The 18885-nt window shown below is 39.9% G+C and overlaps 1 protein-coding gene across 2 annotated transcripts in view; it reads left to right on the forward strand.

The window, feature by feature from the left end:
* The window catches only part of rerea (arginine-glutamic acid dipeptide (RE) repeats a), a 108559-nt gene that overhangs the window by 20151 nt on the left and 69523 nt on the right, over positions 1-18885 (forward strand). For both annotated transcript variants that reach the window (XM_084099487.1, XM_084099488.1), the window contains exons 2-3: positions 4913-5384; positions 17061-17131. In XM_084099487.1, coding sequence (XP_083955613.1) covers positions 5057-5384; positions 17061-17131 — 399 coding nt within the window. In that variant the 5' untranslated portion in view covers positions 4913-5056. The remainder of the gene's footprint in view (positions 1-4912; positions 5385-17060; positions 17132-18885) is intronic.

Genomic DNA, 18885 nt, shown 5'->3' on the forward strand with positions numbered 1-18885 from the left:
TTCCTTCAGTTATTTTCATTCTTATTTAAGCCTACTAAAATGTATTGCATGAGCTTCTGCTACTATCATATTTTATCTATTATTTAATAGCACAGCGCATATTTAGATCTGCTCCAGAAGGGCTCAGTGCTAAGGATTGGGTCAGTGATTCAAATGTTTAGATACCAGTGAAATATCACAATTCTCTATTCCAATTTTGATACTACAGCAAAAACTACTAGCCTAATTAATGTAAATTTAAAACATTATTAAAGACAAGAAAGCAGTCGGTAATAAAATAACAAGTAATCAAATTACAAATAGCACAAATAAATGCAATAGAACAAAGAAAGTCTACAAATGAAATAAACTGTGTTTTTGGGGGGTTTCAGGTAGGTCTAACAGTAGTTTTCAGGTACAGAAATCGAATAAAATAATCAAATGTGAAATAACACTGCATATTCATCACTGTATTAAATATAGATGGATCTTTATAAAGTTACAAAAGTTAGGCACTATTCAGTCAAGACCAGTGAGTGATTTTGTCCTTTGTTTGGTTAACATTAAAACAGAGCAGCAGGTTTATTAGGCTGCATTTACACTGCAGGTCTCGATGCCCAATTCCGATTTGCTGACTATATCCGATTTTTTTGACGACCCGCTTACATCATCTTTTAAAAGTGACCCATATCCGATATTTGCATTTACACTATACACTGCCAAAACAACCAAATATAGACGTTCTGACCCGGAAAATTAAGTAAAACAGCTCGATATGCAATGGATGCAGAAGCAGACAAAATTATTATAGTGATGCGCGGATCACGGTTATATCCGCGGGGGCTCTGCGGATAATCCGCGGATCGGGCGGGTTAATAATAAAAATAACATTCTGATTAATTTCGGGTGGGTCGCAGGTGGATAGATAAATCATTATTAACAAAAATATTACATTCTCTAAAATATGAGCATAAAAGTTTCAAGGGAGTAAAGCCTGTTTATGCCATTACGAAAATTAAATTCTGTCAAATAAATTGTTTTAAAGAAATGTTCATTTAAAAGCAGCGCTCATTCATTGTATTAGATGCACGCATCAACCGTCGCCTCGAGTCCGCTGTTGAAGGTGATGATCATCCAATTATCCTCACGCGTAACAACACATACGAATAATAACTTTGACCATCGGGTGCGGATACTTAAATCAGAGAACATTATTGGTGCGGGTGGATGATTTGTTTTTGGCTGCGGATTCGGGTGACGTTGGAGCTCATCCGCGCATCTCTAATTATGCAGTGTTTTGCTTTCCGCACTTTTTTCAAAGATCAGCAAAACATTGCTCTCGTAAGGTGTAGAAAAAATTACTCCACTGTGTTGAGCCTTCGACCTCCATCGTGCCTATAATAAGTCGTGTTCTCAGTTGGTGGTGTCCACCTTAGTTGACGTCACTTTTTTAATGACGTAGGCTACGACTCACATTTACTGGGGAATATCCGATTTGTCTGCTTACATGGCAGACGCAAATGCACGTATCCGATTCATATCCGATTTATTACCACATATGAATGAGGCCTGAATCCGATCTGAGAAAATTGGAATCCATGCGTTTTTTTCCTGCTTACACGTTCACCGGTCATATCCGATCTGTGCCACATGAGAGGAAAAAATCGGAATTGGGTCACTTGAACCATGCAGTGTAAATGGGGCCTTAGACTGCTGCCCCTTTAAGACTGAATGCACGGATCCAATATAGTGTTGCACATTTTATTTCTACATTCACTTAAGATATATCCGACTATGTTTACTAGGATACTTGCCAAGACGTTCGTTTTTACATAATTTAGTTTGAATTCGTCTTCAGTATTTGCGCGGTGTCTTATGCCCAGCTTTCAGGGTGCACGCTTCGGATGTTTGCGCACAGAAAATGTTTTGATTACTGTACCTCCTTCCTGTAATAATGTAGGGAACCACTTGTTATACATAAATCAAGTAGCAGTTCATGTTTTACTTGCATAGCCTATACAATTTAGTTCTAATCCAAATGATGCATGTGTGCTGAGTGAACTATCAGCAACCAAGAGCATTCAACAGAAGTTCTCTCTCTCTCATATCAGTTAACGTTAATAATACATGCCTCGTTTTACTTTCATTTCCATATTCGACTGAACTACAAACTTTCCACTGATATCTGTGAAAATGGGATGCACTCGACCAGCTCGCGCATCTGTGCTGCTGCACCTTCAATCCACTGCTCGTTTTTCCGCTTATCAGCTCGCGCTCCACAGCTATATAAGCTTTACTATATTTTGTTTAATATTCCACTAATTAGATACATTTACTTCATAGACAGCCTACTCTTTTATCCCCATTATACTCTGTTGTTGGTGTTTCTTTGTCTGGACACAAACACTGTACACGCGCTGCGTGGTATCGGTTATTGGTATCGGAGCATTTTAATGAATACAAGTACATGAGCGCAGTATCGGACCCTGTGGTATCAGTATCTGTGCATTCCTAGTTGTCATGACACCTTATTGTCTTGTAATACTGTTCTGGAATTTTTTTTTTAATAACAATAATAATTGTAATACTATCATAATGTGCTGCCTCCAAATAAAGGCTTATTCGCTTCAAACTCGCTTGTTCAAAGCATTCGAGAACCACACACTTTTACAATATAGTGCTTGTGTGATCTTTTTTCTTTCTTTTGATTTAAAAATTATTATTTTTATTAATGTATTATATAATTTATTATTATTTACTTTTGTTTACATTTTTAATCAGTTACAGTTCTAATTTTATGTACAGCTTATGCACATTATATTTTCTCATCCAACAATTTGAGATTGACTGACTGACTGTCTAGATTTTATTACTTTTACTTTTTTAGCATTGGTGCATTAATTACTGTACTTACATCCTGTGTTTTAGCTGTGTTTAACTTTAGTTGCATGGTAAAACCTCCCCAGAAATTTATTCCATGTGTTTTGCCGTCATGTCACATCTCATTGTATTTAAGCGCCCATAATGCAATAGTAGTTTTGTTTGTTTTTTGTGAAAAAATGTGATGTGTTTTGATGATCTTGCTCTCTGGCTGGCTGTATTTGAACACCAGAATGTGTCCTATTTAAACGCCCCCTAAGAAACATGTCTGATCAGTGTCTGATGAACTCAAAACTGGTCTAATTGTGCAGGACTTCTTCACTGATCGTTTAGTTGACACGACATTTTAGCAACCCACTGTCTAGTTGATTTTATGGTTTATGTATGTATGTAGGTGTGTGTTTTTGTATGTTCAGGCTGGCGGTCAGCATGGTAACTCATCATGCGGTGATTAATCGGGCCGTGACGTGGCGGCGCAGCTCTGTAATCAGTCTGTAGTGTTTGAGGTTGATGAGGGGAGCAGCTGCCCCGTCAGTTGCCGTCTACTCAAGATGACAGGCTGTCATTGACAGGGCTGCTTGTCAACTGCACCAGTGTGCCTGTCATAAGCCATTTCTCTTCATTTTTATACCTGCTCTATAAACACACCTCTCACACTGACAAACAGCCCAATTCTGTCCTGCTGCTGTCCTCCCGCAGGCTCCTCACATTTCCAAATTCACTCGCTGTTGTCAGGTTTGGCTGCACTAGAGGCTGTAATCTTTAGTTTCCCGTTTAACTGAAGAGGGGGAAAGCGGCGTGGACTCTTTCAAGTGCACTTCATTGTTACGCAGCCATTTCATGCTCTCATATTAACAGCCTTGTTTTGTTTTTCACTTCTCACTTTTCGGCCAGTGGAAGATTGATCTTTATTTTCATGAATGTTGACTTAAAAGAGGCAAGTAGCAGCGAGCGTTGTAAAAACAGGATTTGATCCAAAGCTGTTTTCTGTCTGAGTCTCTTGCCAGGTTTCTTCTCCATGCCTGTCTGTTCTGATTTCCACGGGTGATCGCTGTGCTAGCTGAGGTAGGGCCGCCTCTGGCCAGGCTGTAGTTGCCTGACCAGCATGCACAACCAACAACCAACAAACACTGTGGCCTGGAGGGAGCACTAGGTCTTATTCCAGTCTAATGTATTACTTGCAAGAAATTCTATTCTCGATAGCCTTAGCTGGCTAGTTGTGCAAACGTCTATATAAGCCTAATATCCTGTAAAACGTGCAGCTGAGCCTGTTTGATAATGCAGTGGGGAATCCTGTTTAGGCCACTGTGCAGGGAAACATAGTGGCGCTTTTCATCGCCAGGCAGAAATGAGCTGGGGAATAGAGCAGGGAGCTTGAAGTTTGTGCTTTTTTGATATAGCTTTGCTCAGAGCTCTCCTGAGGACATGCGCTGCTGCTGTGGAAGAGACGGCGATTGATGTTCCTTTTGGTGTGCGACGTCACAGCGCTGCTCGCCGGCTGTGATTGATTAAACCGATTGCATGAGTATCAACAGGCCCTTGGTTTTACAAATATCTCACTGTGTGTTGGGGAACATGAAAAGAGCATGTTTAATGTTGTAACCATCAAGTAAAAAGTGGTATTTTTTCACATGGCTTTAATGTATGAGTATACATATCTTCATTATTTTCAAAAGAATACTGAGCAAGATGCATCAAATTACATTTTACATCTAACCTTGCCTTGTCATAAAAAGGTCAAATTATCTGATATTTTAAGAGACTCTGACTCATGAGAGTCTGCACAGGTCCTATCTATGATATTTTTTCAAATGAGGCTTTTAACTTCACTATGAGAACAGAATAGTTGTATCACTGTGGCATTTGATTTTTTTGCCCCTTTAAAATGTTTTTAATGAATTTTATTCCCGAAATTCATTACAAAGAGGTGTACTCAAGTAATTGTGTTGATTGCCTTTTTTTAAATACATTTTTTAATAAATTAATACATAGAACAAAAAAAGTGTCACATTAACTACTCTAACAATGCCTCTTTTTTTTTTTCTCCCTTCAGCTCTTCTGAAACACTGGGGTTGTTGGTGTGGCCAAATTTTCCCTGGATTTGATTGGTAAATTCAGAAGACTGAAGCCCAGGCTCACAGTCTACCTTTCACGGAGGCCCAGCCGTGAGAGGACAGAAGAAGGCACGTGGCGAATCATGACTGCCGACAAAGAGAAGGACAAGGAGAGGGAGCGCGAGCGTGACCGGGACCGGGACAGAGACCGCGAGAAGCGGGACAAAATGCGAGAGTGCGAGAGCTCACGGCCCCGACGAAGTTGCACGCTGGAGGGCGGTGCTAAGAACTATGCTGAGAGCGAACACAGTGAGGATGACGACAACGAGACGCCTGGAGCCGCCAACGCCGAGGAGGGCAGCAAGAAAAATAAGAAGAAGCTGCCCAAAAAGAAGTCGCGCTATGAGCGAATGGAGAACGGCGAGATTACTTCCTTCATTACGGAGGATGACATTGTTTACAGACCTGGCGGTGAGTTCTGGTTGTACTCAAGTTGAAGATGTGTTTGTCATTAAATAACCATGCTGTTTGGACAGTAAAATGTATTTGGCAATATTTTGTATGCGTTGCTGAAAATGGTGCTTCAGCGTAGCATAAACATGTCACATCATCCACTACTTGGATGAAAAAAATGCATTTACATTGGCTGCTGTGCTTGACTAAATACATTCACTGCTTCTTGATGAAAATGCAGAAGAAATCACAGTGATGATATTTGAAACGGTCATATTTTTCACACTTAGCCTTCCAAAGCACACAAGATTCTTGTTTTATTTGTATTTTTCAGTGAGTGGCAGAAAAAGCGAAACGGTCCACATTAGGTCTTTATTAGGCGCTGAGATTGAGCCTAGAACAGAGCAATAACCTTTTCCTGCGCTGTAAACATGGCCTCTCTTTCACCTGCTGTTTAGAAATTGGTTGTACATGAGACTGGGGGGAAATGTCAACACTCCGGCAGAGGGCAAAGCACGGCTGCCATAGTTCTAAATCATCCTCGCCGTGTCTTTCATTTATTTAGCAGCCACTGAAAGGTCAAGCAGTATGCTTAGTTATTTAATGCGAAGACTTCAAATTATAGCCATTTGTGTAATTTCCAATCTCATCTCTCCACTCCATCTCTTCTGCTGAGCAGAAATGTGTTTGCTCGGAGGGGGAAGGTGAGGAATGGTGTGATGGTTGCCCCCTCCTCCTCCTCTTCCTCACGTTGTTGCCCCAGTGGAATCGGGTTGGAGGCATTATCTGCTGAAGGTCCTTGAAAACACAGTTGCTGAAGCTCTCTGTCAGTAATAACCCAGCAGACCCCTTCCCTTCTCTGTTTTGGAGAGTACCGCCAGTCTGTTTTAGATAAGATTGAATTGAATCACTCACATCTGAGGCATGTTAGCTGATTTTGTCACTGCTGCAGTAGAGAATAGAATGGGATGGTCACCATGTTTTTGAAGATAAATAAGGCGCTTTTTAAGGTGCAGCCATTTAAAAAAAAAAAAAAAAAAAAAGAGATTTTAATTGCACTGCCATAGATGCTGTTTGTTGTTTTAGGGATCCAAGGATTAAGTTGTTGCATTATGCTGTTTATACGGCGAACCTTTCATTTGACATCTTATAGCTGATCTGTTAATGTTTTAGTGACATCATTGTTTTTTTGGATAACTGCATGTTTTTTTATTATTATTATTATTTCTAAAAAAAAATTCTCCATCAATTTTTAAAATGATGTTTTTGTGCTTGTTTGTAGGGCTGTACAGCTTGGACAAATTTTAAATGTATTGATATTTACAACTATTTATTATTATTAATGTGAAATATAAATAACATTTTTAAATATAAATATAGAAAATAACAAATATTACTATTGTAATATTTCACTGTAAAATAAAAATCTGTGAACCGCACTGCTCTGAAACTATTCATGAGCTGCTTGCCTATAAAAGGCACACAACACATATTTAATGTGTAAACATTTTGCGGTTTATTTCGATTAATTGTGCAGGCCTTGCTGTATGTGCTTGCCTTCGGTTTGCCGTCAGTTTCTGCAGCCTTATTGCAATCAGATTTGATTCGAGCGGCTTAAGTAGACACAAAGCCTGTGCTGGATTAAACCCTACTAAATGTTAAATCCTTTTATATTTGTCTAGTGACACACAATATGTAAAACTGGCCACCCTTGGAGTGGGTATTAAAAACGGCGAGAAGCCAACGGAAAAAGAGAGAGTGTAATCAAGGGAGAGAACTGAAACAAGACAATAATTGCTTTTGTGGCTCGAGAGAGTCGGCCGCGTGTACGTATGACACTAGATAAGAGGAAGTAATATTGAAAGCCAACACGAAGATCTCCCTCATACATTTTGTCCACTAACGTTTTTATAGCAAGCTTAGTGTGCATTTATTAGGATGTCTGCAAAAAAGCAAATAAGGCACGTAGTCTCGTCGTTGGAGAGATGGATTGTGCTTGAGTGAGGAAGGAAGGAACGAAGGAGAAAAGGAGTGAGTGTGGAGTGTGATACAGATGGGGAGAGAGAGATGGAGAGGCATTTGTATTGCAGACAGGGCCACTCGGATGGAAGGAAGAGTAAAGCATCTGAATCGATCAGGCCTTTGAGTGGCGTTCTCGTGTCCAGGCTCCCTGTAGCTTTGCGGATATTCGCTACACAGAGGCAGCTTATGGATCCAGCCGGGAGATTATACACACATGAGATCAATACTCAGGCCTCTGCGAGCTGGCCGTGGCTGTCTGCAGTCCGTCTTTACAACCTGCAGTCACACCAATGTCCTTGTACTGTGACGGCAATTTGTCTCCCTGGCTGCCATTTGGCTTTTAAAATGGAGAGCTCATCAAGCGGGATTGGCTGGATGAGTACCACTCCCACCCGTGTGATGAGAATGCTGACAATAAAGAGAGGTGAATATCCACAGTGGGCTCGGCTGAGGGTTGGGGTGGGCTTTATTGTGCTCATTATAACTCTCATCCAAAACCTAGTGGGCTGCCTACCTAGAGAGTGTTTTATACCTGCAAACCAGTTGCTTTTCAGCAGAATACGCCGTTTTGAATAAATATGTCATTTATGTAAATCAAAGTGGCAGGGAGGGGTTCGGGGTGAAATTGCAAGCACAAACCTCACAAGAATCAAAAATGGGCTACTTTCCCATAGACCGGAGTGAGACCTTAGACGTCTCTCGAGCTGTCGCAATCTTGTTTGGTGCTCTGTGGCCTGACAGTTTGTTGTTGCGCCTCATTTCAAGCAGGGTGCTTGTGAACGATCATATCTTCCGCTTTACTAGTTACAACACGAAATAAACATGAAGGTATGTTGAAAGATACTACAGCTTGATACTACAACAAGTCTGTATCATGTCACATGTAATTGCTCAGTGTTTCAACTGCAGGAAGGAGTCAATAAAACAGCTTGTAAATAATGTCACATTTAACTCAGAAAAGCCATTCAATGTCCGAAAACTCGTTAGTCAGCTAGTTACTTCGAGAGGAGATTTTTTTTGCTAAATATTTGCACTTATAGGCTATTGCATATTCATTGTATTTTTACTTAACCATTAAATGTGTGTTTGAATAAATCCATTTTATGACAGCCACCATTTAAATCTTTATATTAAAAAAAACTAGAATTATTATAACGTTATTATAACAACTTCCTTATATGTAGCCTACTAATAATTAATTAATTAATTAAACAATTAATTTTAACATTTAATATTAAAATGATGTACCAACTGTGGTTCTCTGTATAGTTTACAGCATTAGTTGAGTGAGTTTTTTGTTTTTGTTTTTTTTTCTCTTTGAGGAAATTTGGCATGTTCTGAGCTGATAAGTTAATAAATATTGGATCGAAGACAGCTTACTAGGTTTTGGAACCGAGCTTATTGTTGGGGTTATGATTGAGGTGGAGGTCTAGATGTTGAATTTACAAAAGGCTGAGTAGGGATGAGTACGTCCCTGAAGATGGCCTCTATTTCTCTCTCTTCTGGCTGCCTGTGGGTGTCTGGACAGCTGTCACCTAATTATGGAGCCACCCAAAGCCTGCAGTCTTTTCCGTAAGGCTGAAATCTCCACCGGGAGCTTGAGCACATCGTCCTCACCTCTATACAGAGCTGAGTGGTTCCTTGTCAGCTCGCTAATGTCACTTCAAGACAGGTTATTTGTCTGCTCGCAATTTTGCCTGATTAGCAGCTCGGTATAAGTTTCATGTTTGTCAGTGGATCCAGTAGAGAGATTATAGAAACACTAACAGGCGAACAAAGCTTCCGATCTTTCCCTGGAACAGAGTCAAAAATGAACTCAATAGACTTGGTGGGGTGAAAATGGACATGCACCACCTTCGCAAAGAGCATTCGGGCCATTGCTGAAACAAACTTCTCCGTTTGTTGTCAGGGGGAGAAACCAGGCTCTCTCTTGGCTTAGAGTCATGTATTATTCAGCGAGGTGAGACTAACAGCATTTGACCACCTGAGTGAGTCATCAAGCAGCAGTCTTCATCTCCCTGTTGCTCTTCTGAGGAGACAGCAACAGTATCACCTCATGTAGAGAGACAACTTTTCCATGCATGTCTTCCACTCTGCTTCCAGCTGTCTCAAGATTTAGACAGACAGAAAGAGAGATGGGGGATGAAAAGCAGACAGAGGCAGAGCAGGCGACAAGGAGACCCTCGTATCCTTGTCTTGAAGGGGAGAACAGAAGCTTTGCTGTTTAAATCAAATCAAATCAAATGGGTGAAATTAAAAGGGCCAAATTTTATACTCATGTAGCATTTATTTTCCTCCGCAGGGTCACTCATTTTAAGGATTTTTGTGCCAGAAAGGTCATAATTGTTTATCTTAGTGATTTATTTGTTTTTTTTTTTAAATTTTATTTGTTAATCTAAAAGTAAAAATAGAAGACATTTGGATGTACCAATAGTTGCTAATCTAATGCTCACTTAAAGTTAATCTTTAAAAACAGTAATTTAGTACTTTACTCTTTACTGTTGTAATCTTTAGCAGATCTCCAAAATGATTATCCATTTTTCATACTAAATTCACTTGTAGCGATTAAAACGATTGATATTAGTTTATTTAATTTTAAGCACAATAGTATATTTTTTGTGATCTTTTATGATTGGTTTACTTCGCGTAATAGCGAGTGTTGAACACAATGCATCTACGTTAAGATGTACAGACAATCATATATTGTTAGCCGCTTTTGTTTGTTTCTTGGTTTTAAACCCCATGTGTCAAGTTTTATTCTTTCCAAAATAAAAGGCTGAAATTCACTGAAATTCTTCCTTTACAACATTTCAAACAGTGCGCAGAGAAATTCCTACCAAGCCGATAGCTGGAAATGAAAGAGCCAGATCTATTCTGAAATTTCCCCCCATGTAGCATTGTATGACAGGGAGACTGTGGAGGCTTTTGTGAAATTGAACCACCTGCCAATTACAAATTAGAAAGCTGCTACAGACTAAGTGTACCACACTTGTCAAACGGCTTCTGTTCCCGGCCCAGAGGGAGTCAGCTTTTTCCTGCTTGCTACTCTGAGGGCAAAGCTGCATAAGGTTTTAGAATTCAGGCTGAAGGTATTAATCTCCTGCTATGAGATGGGGCAAAAATTTACAAACTTGAAATGGTGGATATGGGAGAAGAGCAGAATAAGTTTTGTGAGTATGTTTGAATGTGCAGATCTCAAGGCGAAGGAAATGAGCAGCAGTGTAAATTGGATGAGCAGGGTTAAGACCGGCCTGTTCCTCCTGACACGGGGCATTGGTGCCAGCTGAAGCACCTGCACTGAAGCACTTCCCAGTACGATGTGACACGAGTAGCGTAGGTCGACACTTCGCCGCTTGTCGGTCATGTAGGAAGAGGGGTGTGAATGTGACACGTGGAGTGTGAAGCCAGTACCTTGTCCAAACCCCCTACCATTTCATTATTGCATTGCTCTGGCTACTTTAATTTCAAGATAAGCATGACCACAGCGAGTGTCTGCATTTAACAATGAGCCAAGACGTCACCTAGCAGAAGGTATTATCGAGGGTAACACCGGCACTCTTTTGAAGGAAACAGCTGAGCGCTTGTGAAATATTAATAATTTACTTAGCCTTTTTGTGTCTCAACCTTTCTCCTTGGAGGTGGAGTGGATTAAAACAGCAACTGGATTGACACGGAAAGCAGGGCAGGTTTCTTTCATCGGTAAAGGTGTGTTTTAAATTAGCCACGCTTTACCGGTTTAGAAGAATGGCTGAGTGAACAATAAGCCTCGGTGGAAAAGGAGGACGATTGGATGAGTGCTACCCCTCTTCCCTTTCTGCATGAATATTCATGTTGCTAAGTGACGGATGACAATACATTAAGAAATAATAGCTGCAAACAGATCAACTTCTAACATCCGCTAGGGTGTTTTGTCAGTTTCTATAAGTACGGGTGCGCGTGTGTGTGAACGCATCTCGGCGTGTGATGGACTATTTCTTCAGCTCAATAAATCTCAATCTTAGGATGAGGCCAGGCTGCTTCAGTGGAGTGGTCGATAATGGATCTGTGCTGTTTGCAAAGCCCCCACCCTTCTGTTCTCTTCAGGCCACTAAGAGAGAGAGTGAGAGAGTCAGGTAAAGAGACTGTGTGAGAGACAGAGAGAGAGAGAGAGCTGGGACCTGTGGCCTGTGGGAGGCATTTGGGAGTCCACAAAGCCCCTAGAACTGCACATATCCCCTCAAATCCTATACACCCCTCCCCCAGACCCTCCTCTCTCTCTTTTTCTTTTGGTCTCTTTCCCTTTATTCTCTGCCTGCTCACTCTCTGATGGAGAGGGGCTTCTCTAAAAACACAAAATGGCTGGAACGCAGCTGAACAGATTGGAGTCTTAAAGGTCCGCTCTCAAAGTACAAAGCAAATTACAGCCTCGCAACTCTTCACGGCCAGGGAGGAGTGTCATTATTGTAAAATATTAAATACGATTTATCTCCCGAGGACCTTTTGTTTGGAAACGAGTTTCACAGATGGGTGGGAAAAGTACCTTTTGGGTTGTTTTAAAAACACATTTTCTTGGCTGTTTTTTTTGCAGATTTAGCAATGATTTTTCTGTCTTTTTTAAAAATATCGATATGTCACGATTGCTTTATTATTTGGCCAGCATATTTCTCGTTACATTTCGAGACCGCAAATGGTGGCATTAATAACATCTTTGATTTAAACTTGTCATAATGTTAATGTGGGTCCACATTAGCTAAATGTTGAGGGCATAAAAGGTCCATTATTTAATGTCAGTGGTATAGATGTATGAAGCACAGCTCACTTTCAAACCAAACAGCTTTCTATTGGCCAATGCAGCGAATCTGTGTGACCAAGCTGAACACGATGCAAAATCTGCATGGGGAAATCATTTTCCCTCACGTGAAACTCCCAATCGTGTGGATTCTTATTGAAATGACTGGAAAAATAAGCTGAACAATGATACATGTTGTTTTTGATATAATTGTAATAATCAAAGAATTGTTGTAATTTAGTTCATTTTGTTTAATATTGGAGTAATTAAATAAAAATGATTAAATATAATTAAAGGGATAATTATCCCAAAAATGAAAATTGTCATTTACTCACCCACAAGTTGTTCCAAACCTGAATGAATTTCTTTCTTCTGTTGAACACAAGAGAAGATATTTTGAAGAATGTCAGTAACCAAACAGTTGGTGGACCTCATTGACTTCCATAGTATTCTATGGAAGTCAATGGGGCCCATCAACTCTTTGATTACCCATATTCTTCAAAATATTTTGGGTGAACTATCCCTTGAATTATTTTTAAAAATACATAAATAGTGAAAAATGTTTTTGTGGCTTTATTCCCTAGAAATAGGCTAAAGTCATGTTTACAGTTTCATTTACCCTAGGAAGCATTTTAAACCAGATCTTTATACCTCAGTATTTTCCTTACGGCTCACAGCACAGACATCTATTGCCTTGTCAGAATGTTGGGAATCCATTTCCTCTAAATGAATCTACCAGCCGGGTTAAGAGACTATAAGCCGCAGTTCTCAAAGGTAAATCCCTCTCAACGCCGCCTGGGATGTTCTGAAACATGTCATCTCATTTCATTGAGATTTGTCTCTTTTGTTCTTCAGCCTCCCCTCCCCCTCCATGGAAGGCTGTCAGTCACAGTACTGATAGATATCACTTACGTTATCTTGTAAATGAGAGGATGAGCGCAGGTAGAAACAGTCGGACAGAGCTCAGCCCACCCCACTAACACGCTATAAAGCCTTAGAATACCCTGTGCGGACCAGCTCTGATAACAAGCCTTTCCTGTCACACATGCAACCCACTCAAAATGGCCCCCTTGCATTCTTAACACACACACACTCCCAACAAATGGTTTACAATGTGCTCAGACTATTAAATATCTTTATTCCGCCTGCTGCATTGAACAGATAAACGCAACAAGATCAATAACAGCACCAGGCAAAACAAATAAATAAAAGATGTGCACTAAGAAGGCTGGAACAGAATCACTCTCCTTTTGTTAGTAGTGGCTTTTAGCCGCCTCAGCCCATGCTACGTGGATTCATCCCTGGAATACTGAAGTGTTCAGATAAACATTTATCTCCTTGCAGTTTTAGCACTACGGAGACACAAAGACTTCTAGCATCTCCAGATCTGTGCTTAGAGCAGTGACACACACTCACACAGGCTGCTATCCTCGCTATGGTGTGAGAGTGTGTTTGTGCCACGCTCTAGAAGCTGTGTGTTCAGATATGGCTGCCGGGTAACTGTGAGGCTCAACCCCTTCATCAACACACACGAGTGTTGCTTACGACTTTAGGAAACTGGAGGCAAGATGGTGGAGTCGCACTTACTTGTTAATGCACAACTTGTGTTTTTAACACGCGGCATGGCCTTTGTTTATGAGCCAGGAAGTGTGAATGAATCATGGGTTCAGGAATCTGTGATGATTTTTGAATTCAGCTTTGATAAGCAACTTTTTAACATCCTGCTTGCTATTAGCTAACTCTTTATTGACTTTAGCTGTAAAATGAATGTTTATTTGTATTTTAGCATTATGTGTTAACTTATGATGTGACCTGAGAGCTGATGTTTGATCTCTGCTTTTAAAATTTTAAATTGTTTTTAAGTCAACATGAAATGGCATTTATGACCAGAAGTTGATTGGATCATGAAATGTGGGCAGTCCCTACCTGAATTTAGCAAGACTTGAATGTGAAATAGCTACTTGGCCAAGGTGATGTCATCAGAAAAGCAATTTAATAACTTGCTCTGCCTCTGATGACATCACCTAGGTCATTATGCATTCATTATTTGTAGGTTAAAGTCAACATGAAATGACATTCGTGAACCGTTTTAGTTTTGTACAGTGACTTTTGTCTGAAACAGTATATTCAATGAGAAAAAATGTAATGGTAACACCTAGAAGTTGATTGGATTGTGAATAGTGACAGGTCCCAACACAAATTTAGCTGGGCTTGAATGCAAAATAGCTAGTCGGCTGTTGTTTAACATTATCTAATAGACCGGATGGCCTAGGTGATGTCATCAGAAAACTAAAGTCTTTTCAGAGGTGGAGCAAGTTATTACATTTTGATTAAAGACTGTGTTATTAGAATAATGTGAATGGACAAATTTGGCACTAGGAATGTCTATGAACCTTAAAAAGGTTTTTGTATCCTGGGGGATACAAACATTTGAGAGGCTGTGGGAAGAGGCAGTGAAAGTGTAGGTCTCATTTCTCATGTTGAAAGGGTGTTTGTTGTGAATATTTAGATCTGGTGACTTTGTTCATACATTCTTTTAGCTCAAGGGCAGCATTTAAAAACAAAATAACCACCTGTAGTGGGAAATCTACTCGCCTTCAGATAAAAGTTGATATATTTCACATATTTACAATATTTGGAGGGGACTTGCATGTTTAAAAAGTTGTTTTTATGTGTTAGCTTATTACATTTGTTGAAATTTGATGATCTTTTTACACCTGTATGTAAATGTTTTCTATCCCCCAGGATTTTAGAAAATCAGTTCAATACTTAACGCTCTTAAATGAAAAATTATATTCAGTCATTTAGTCATTAATAGTCATTTAGTTAGCTATATTGAAATCAGTTTTAGATCAACAATACATGGATTTTTACAGGCAATTTGTCAACACTTTCTATGGCAGAAGGAAGGGACAGTGTCAGGCAGTAGTTTTTTCACCTGGGGCTTTGAGCCCCCCCTCCAATGAAGCTATGGGCTCTGGCAACTTATACAAAACAAATATAGTGTGTGTGTGTATGTATGTGACCCGTGCTGGCACAACGAGTCGCAATGAACACATTTTTTACAAATTATTAACACATTATTTTCACATTCTCTATTATTCAAAGTGATGTTTGATTTGTTGGAATGAGACAAAAAATGCCTGAGCTACACCTGTTTGATGGCGATTGAGTCAGGACAATTTTCAGCAGTCAACCACCTAGCAACCATACCTTAATATCCCTGGTAATAACACCAAATTTGGCACACACCAAGTCAAACCCAAATATCTATAGGAAAACTATTCAACTTTATTGCATGATACCACAATTGTTTGATTAACATTAACCCTCTGGGGTCTGAGCTGTTTTCTGGGCCCTGGAGGTGTTCTGACATGCTCTGACATTTGTGGTTATTTCTGTTACTTGTGACATTTTCATGGCTAAAGTCTAATTACACTGTATTCAGCACAAACTCTGCTACAATAATATATCAGCAGCATGTATGTAGAAGTTTGTAGTTTTGAGATAATGACATTTATGCGTGGTTTGTGAAAATACAAAAAAAAATTCTCACTGAAATAAGGCCATGAAACCCATACTGATTATTTCTTCACAAGACTTTTGAAAATTGTATGACGTAGACGTGCCAAACAAGCATTTTTTTCCAATTAATTTAAACCCCCAAAGGGGTGATGTATCCTGGGGGATATAAAAATGAAAACATCATGTTTTACAGAAAAAAAATCATGAAATTGTATTATTTGTGTCCTAATAAGAAAATAGAAATAGAACAGAAACAGAAAATAGCACTAAAGTATTTTCTGATGTCTCTTTATGGTTTTGCCCTTTAGGGTTAAAGTAAAATAGGTCAGTTTTGATTTCATGTTGACTTGAAACCACAGCAACCCCATCACCTCATCTCAAGCTGAACGGTGCAGGTGTAGGTAACATAAATACCGGCTTGGATGCCAGTGTAAAATGGATTTGTATAGTGAAATAGTATTGTAATGTAATGAATGTTTTGAATGGAGCATCGGCTGGCACCTCAGAGTCTGACAGAGGGTGATCCAAGCATCCGAGCACAGCAGTCTTTGTGTTTTCAACACATTTGAACTATCAAAGAATGCTTGTCTTCAAACTAGAGGTGTAAATAAGATTCTTATCTAGCAAACAGCTTGAACACTCCCTTTCTTTTAAACAGACACCGTTTCCCAGCCCACCCCCACCCCCCCCCAAAAAAAAACTCTCAGTAATTTTGATGTCGGTACAACACAGCGCTGAAGCATTTTCCATTTCAAGAGCGCCTCAGATTGTCTCTCTGCGGAGAAGCGGGTGGAAACAAGAGGGTGATCTTTTCATCCCCCGCACTCTACAAATGTTTGGCAGATTGACCGCAGAGGAAGGAAGTATGTGTGCGTGTATGTGTGTCTCCTTAGCTAAAGCTGCTTTCTCTTGTTGGGGCTGTGCAGTGTGAATGTTTTTGTTAAGGAGACGAAGGTTCATGACCTGGCCATACCACCAGTCACATTTAATTTAAACACAGAGGCCCTCTGCTCAGCTTCACTTCAGAGGAGAAAAAGTTACATCATTTTGTGTAATTTAGGATACGTTTTGCATCCTATCAGCTTCACATCGTCTCTTGTGTTGGGTTATTGTGTTTTCTTCTCTACAAAAACCCCTGCCATCACATAATTTTTGGAACAATACTGACCTTCTTTCTCAGACTCCCCTTGATGTTTGTTCTGGAAAGGGCGGACAGTCCTGCATCCAAAAGCTATTTAATCCTATTACTCGCATTCCAGTTGTGTTTTACAAAGGGAAACAGATTTTGTGCAGGTTTGAGAAATTAATTGAGATCTTATCTGACAGTCTAGATGATGTTGGTAACACCTTTTTATTTTATTTTTTTGTCATCCTCACAGATTGTGTGTACATAGAGAGCCGACGGCCGAACACGCCCTACTTCATCTGTAGCATTCAGGACTTCAAGCTGGTGAGTTGACTCAGCTTTTCAGATCAAGGCTCACTCTCCACTCGCCCTTATGTAACTGTGTTGCCATTGTGTTTCATTTGTTATCTTTTTCTATACGTCAGAAACAATATCAAACATGGGCGTTTGATGTTGGTAATTGCTTTGATTAATTTCAGTATGGTTTTGCAATGAGATGACCAGTTGCTGTTGATGTCCAGGAGCAATTCTGCTACGTTGTTGAAAATTTAAGTTTCATACGTTTAGATTTTCCTTTACACTTGGTTAACCAGGCTTATGAGGGGTTTTTTGGAAATGAATTGTGCTGACAGTTGGCTTTTTTCTACTTTTAATGCCGTTTTTTTTACTCTATAGGAAAATCAGCCTGCAACACACTGAGATTTACAAGTTTAATTAGCTTGTGTGAAGCGGTGCACCAGATATTCTCTGCAAAGCCCTGTCTAGCTCACACATGTTTACGTTGTAGCGCCAGCTTGGTTTTACATGCCGTTAATTGATCAATTAAAAAAAAAGCGAGAGAAAGGGAAAGAGAAACTCCTTTTCCAGATCGTAGTTCTCGCTACTTGATCCGCTCTTTGCTGATGCTTTTTATATAGATTATTAATCAGCTTCTTAAAAAGATTGAATCTTCAAAGGACACATTGATCAGAGTGCAAAACCACCGTAGATTCAGTCTGCTTTATTAGGCCAATATTTCCATGATTTATTTCCCCCAGCAACCGCAGACAGCTGAAGGTTTTTTTTTTGTTTTTTTGCTATGGGTGCCTCATTTGATGGTCACTATGTTGAGATAACGTTATGTCACAAGTAAATAAGCATATTATGGCTTTTCTAATGGCTATTTCCCCACAGCAGGACACAATTAGCCAAGAGGTCCCCCCCCCCCCCCTTGTAGAGTGTGTGTAGGAAGACCCATGAGGCTTTGTTAATGGTACTGAACAGCTAAGGTGCTGATGGGAGGGGGTGGACACAGGGCAGAATGGCTTATGACAGCCGCAGGAGCTGAAGTGGGGGGTTCAGGGCTGGCTGGATGAGTTAGAATGATGTGCAGAGGAAGGGAGGGTAGGTAGGGGAGAGTGTGCCAGAGCTCGGGCATCCAAGCAGCCTGTAATCGGATTGCCCGGAAGAGTGCTGAGGGCAGCAGAATCTTGCTCTTGCCAAGAATAACATATAGTATGTTTCGTGATTATCTTCACCTTGATTAAGTGCAGATCTAGGGGTCTTTGTCTGATGGCTGGAAATGTTACAAGACCTCACTGGCCCTCCTTTCTAGCTTTTACCACCTTAATCCATCTTATTAGTCGATGCTCATCCATGTTGTTGCCTGTGAAGTTGATTGGATACTGGTTTGTCATGTAATTAGGTTGTGATGATAAACGAGTCATATTGTTGAGTAGTCGATTAGTGAGGTCAACTAGTTTGTGATGTCTTATTAATTAATATTATTAATAGATGGATGGATGGATAGATAGATATTGTCACGGAATGTAGTTTTAATCTTTTTAGGCCATTTAGACCTCAAATATGCGACTTATATTTAAATAGCGTTGAGTATAGACCCCTTTTGCGCTGACGTCACAGTTACGTCACGGCGCTAGCTGGAGGCAAAACAAACGGAAAACTGGAGGCGGCCAATACAAACACAGATTCGGCTACATAATAAGGAGCTTAAATTATTATTTTTATTATTAAATGTCATCTTGTTGTGTTGTTGGGTGCAAGAATCGATGAAAAATGAGTATGCTGTATCTGGAATT

Source organism: Abramis brama (assembly GCF_963993115.1).
Source record: "Abramis brama genome assembly, chromosome: 22".
NCBI lineage: Eukaryota > Metazoa > Chordata > Actinopteri > Cypriniformes > Leuciscidae > Abramis > Abramis brama.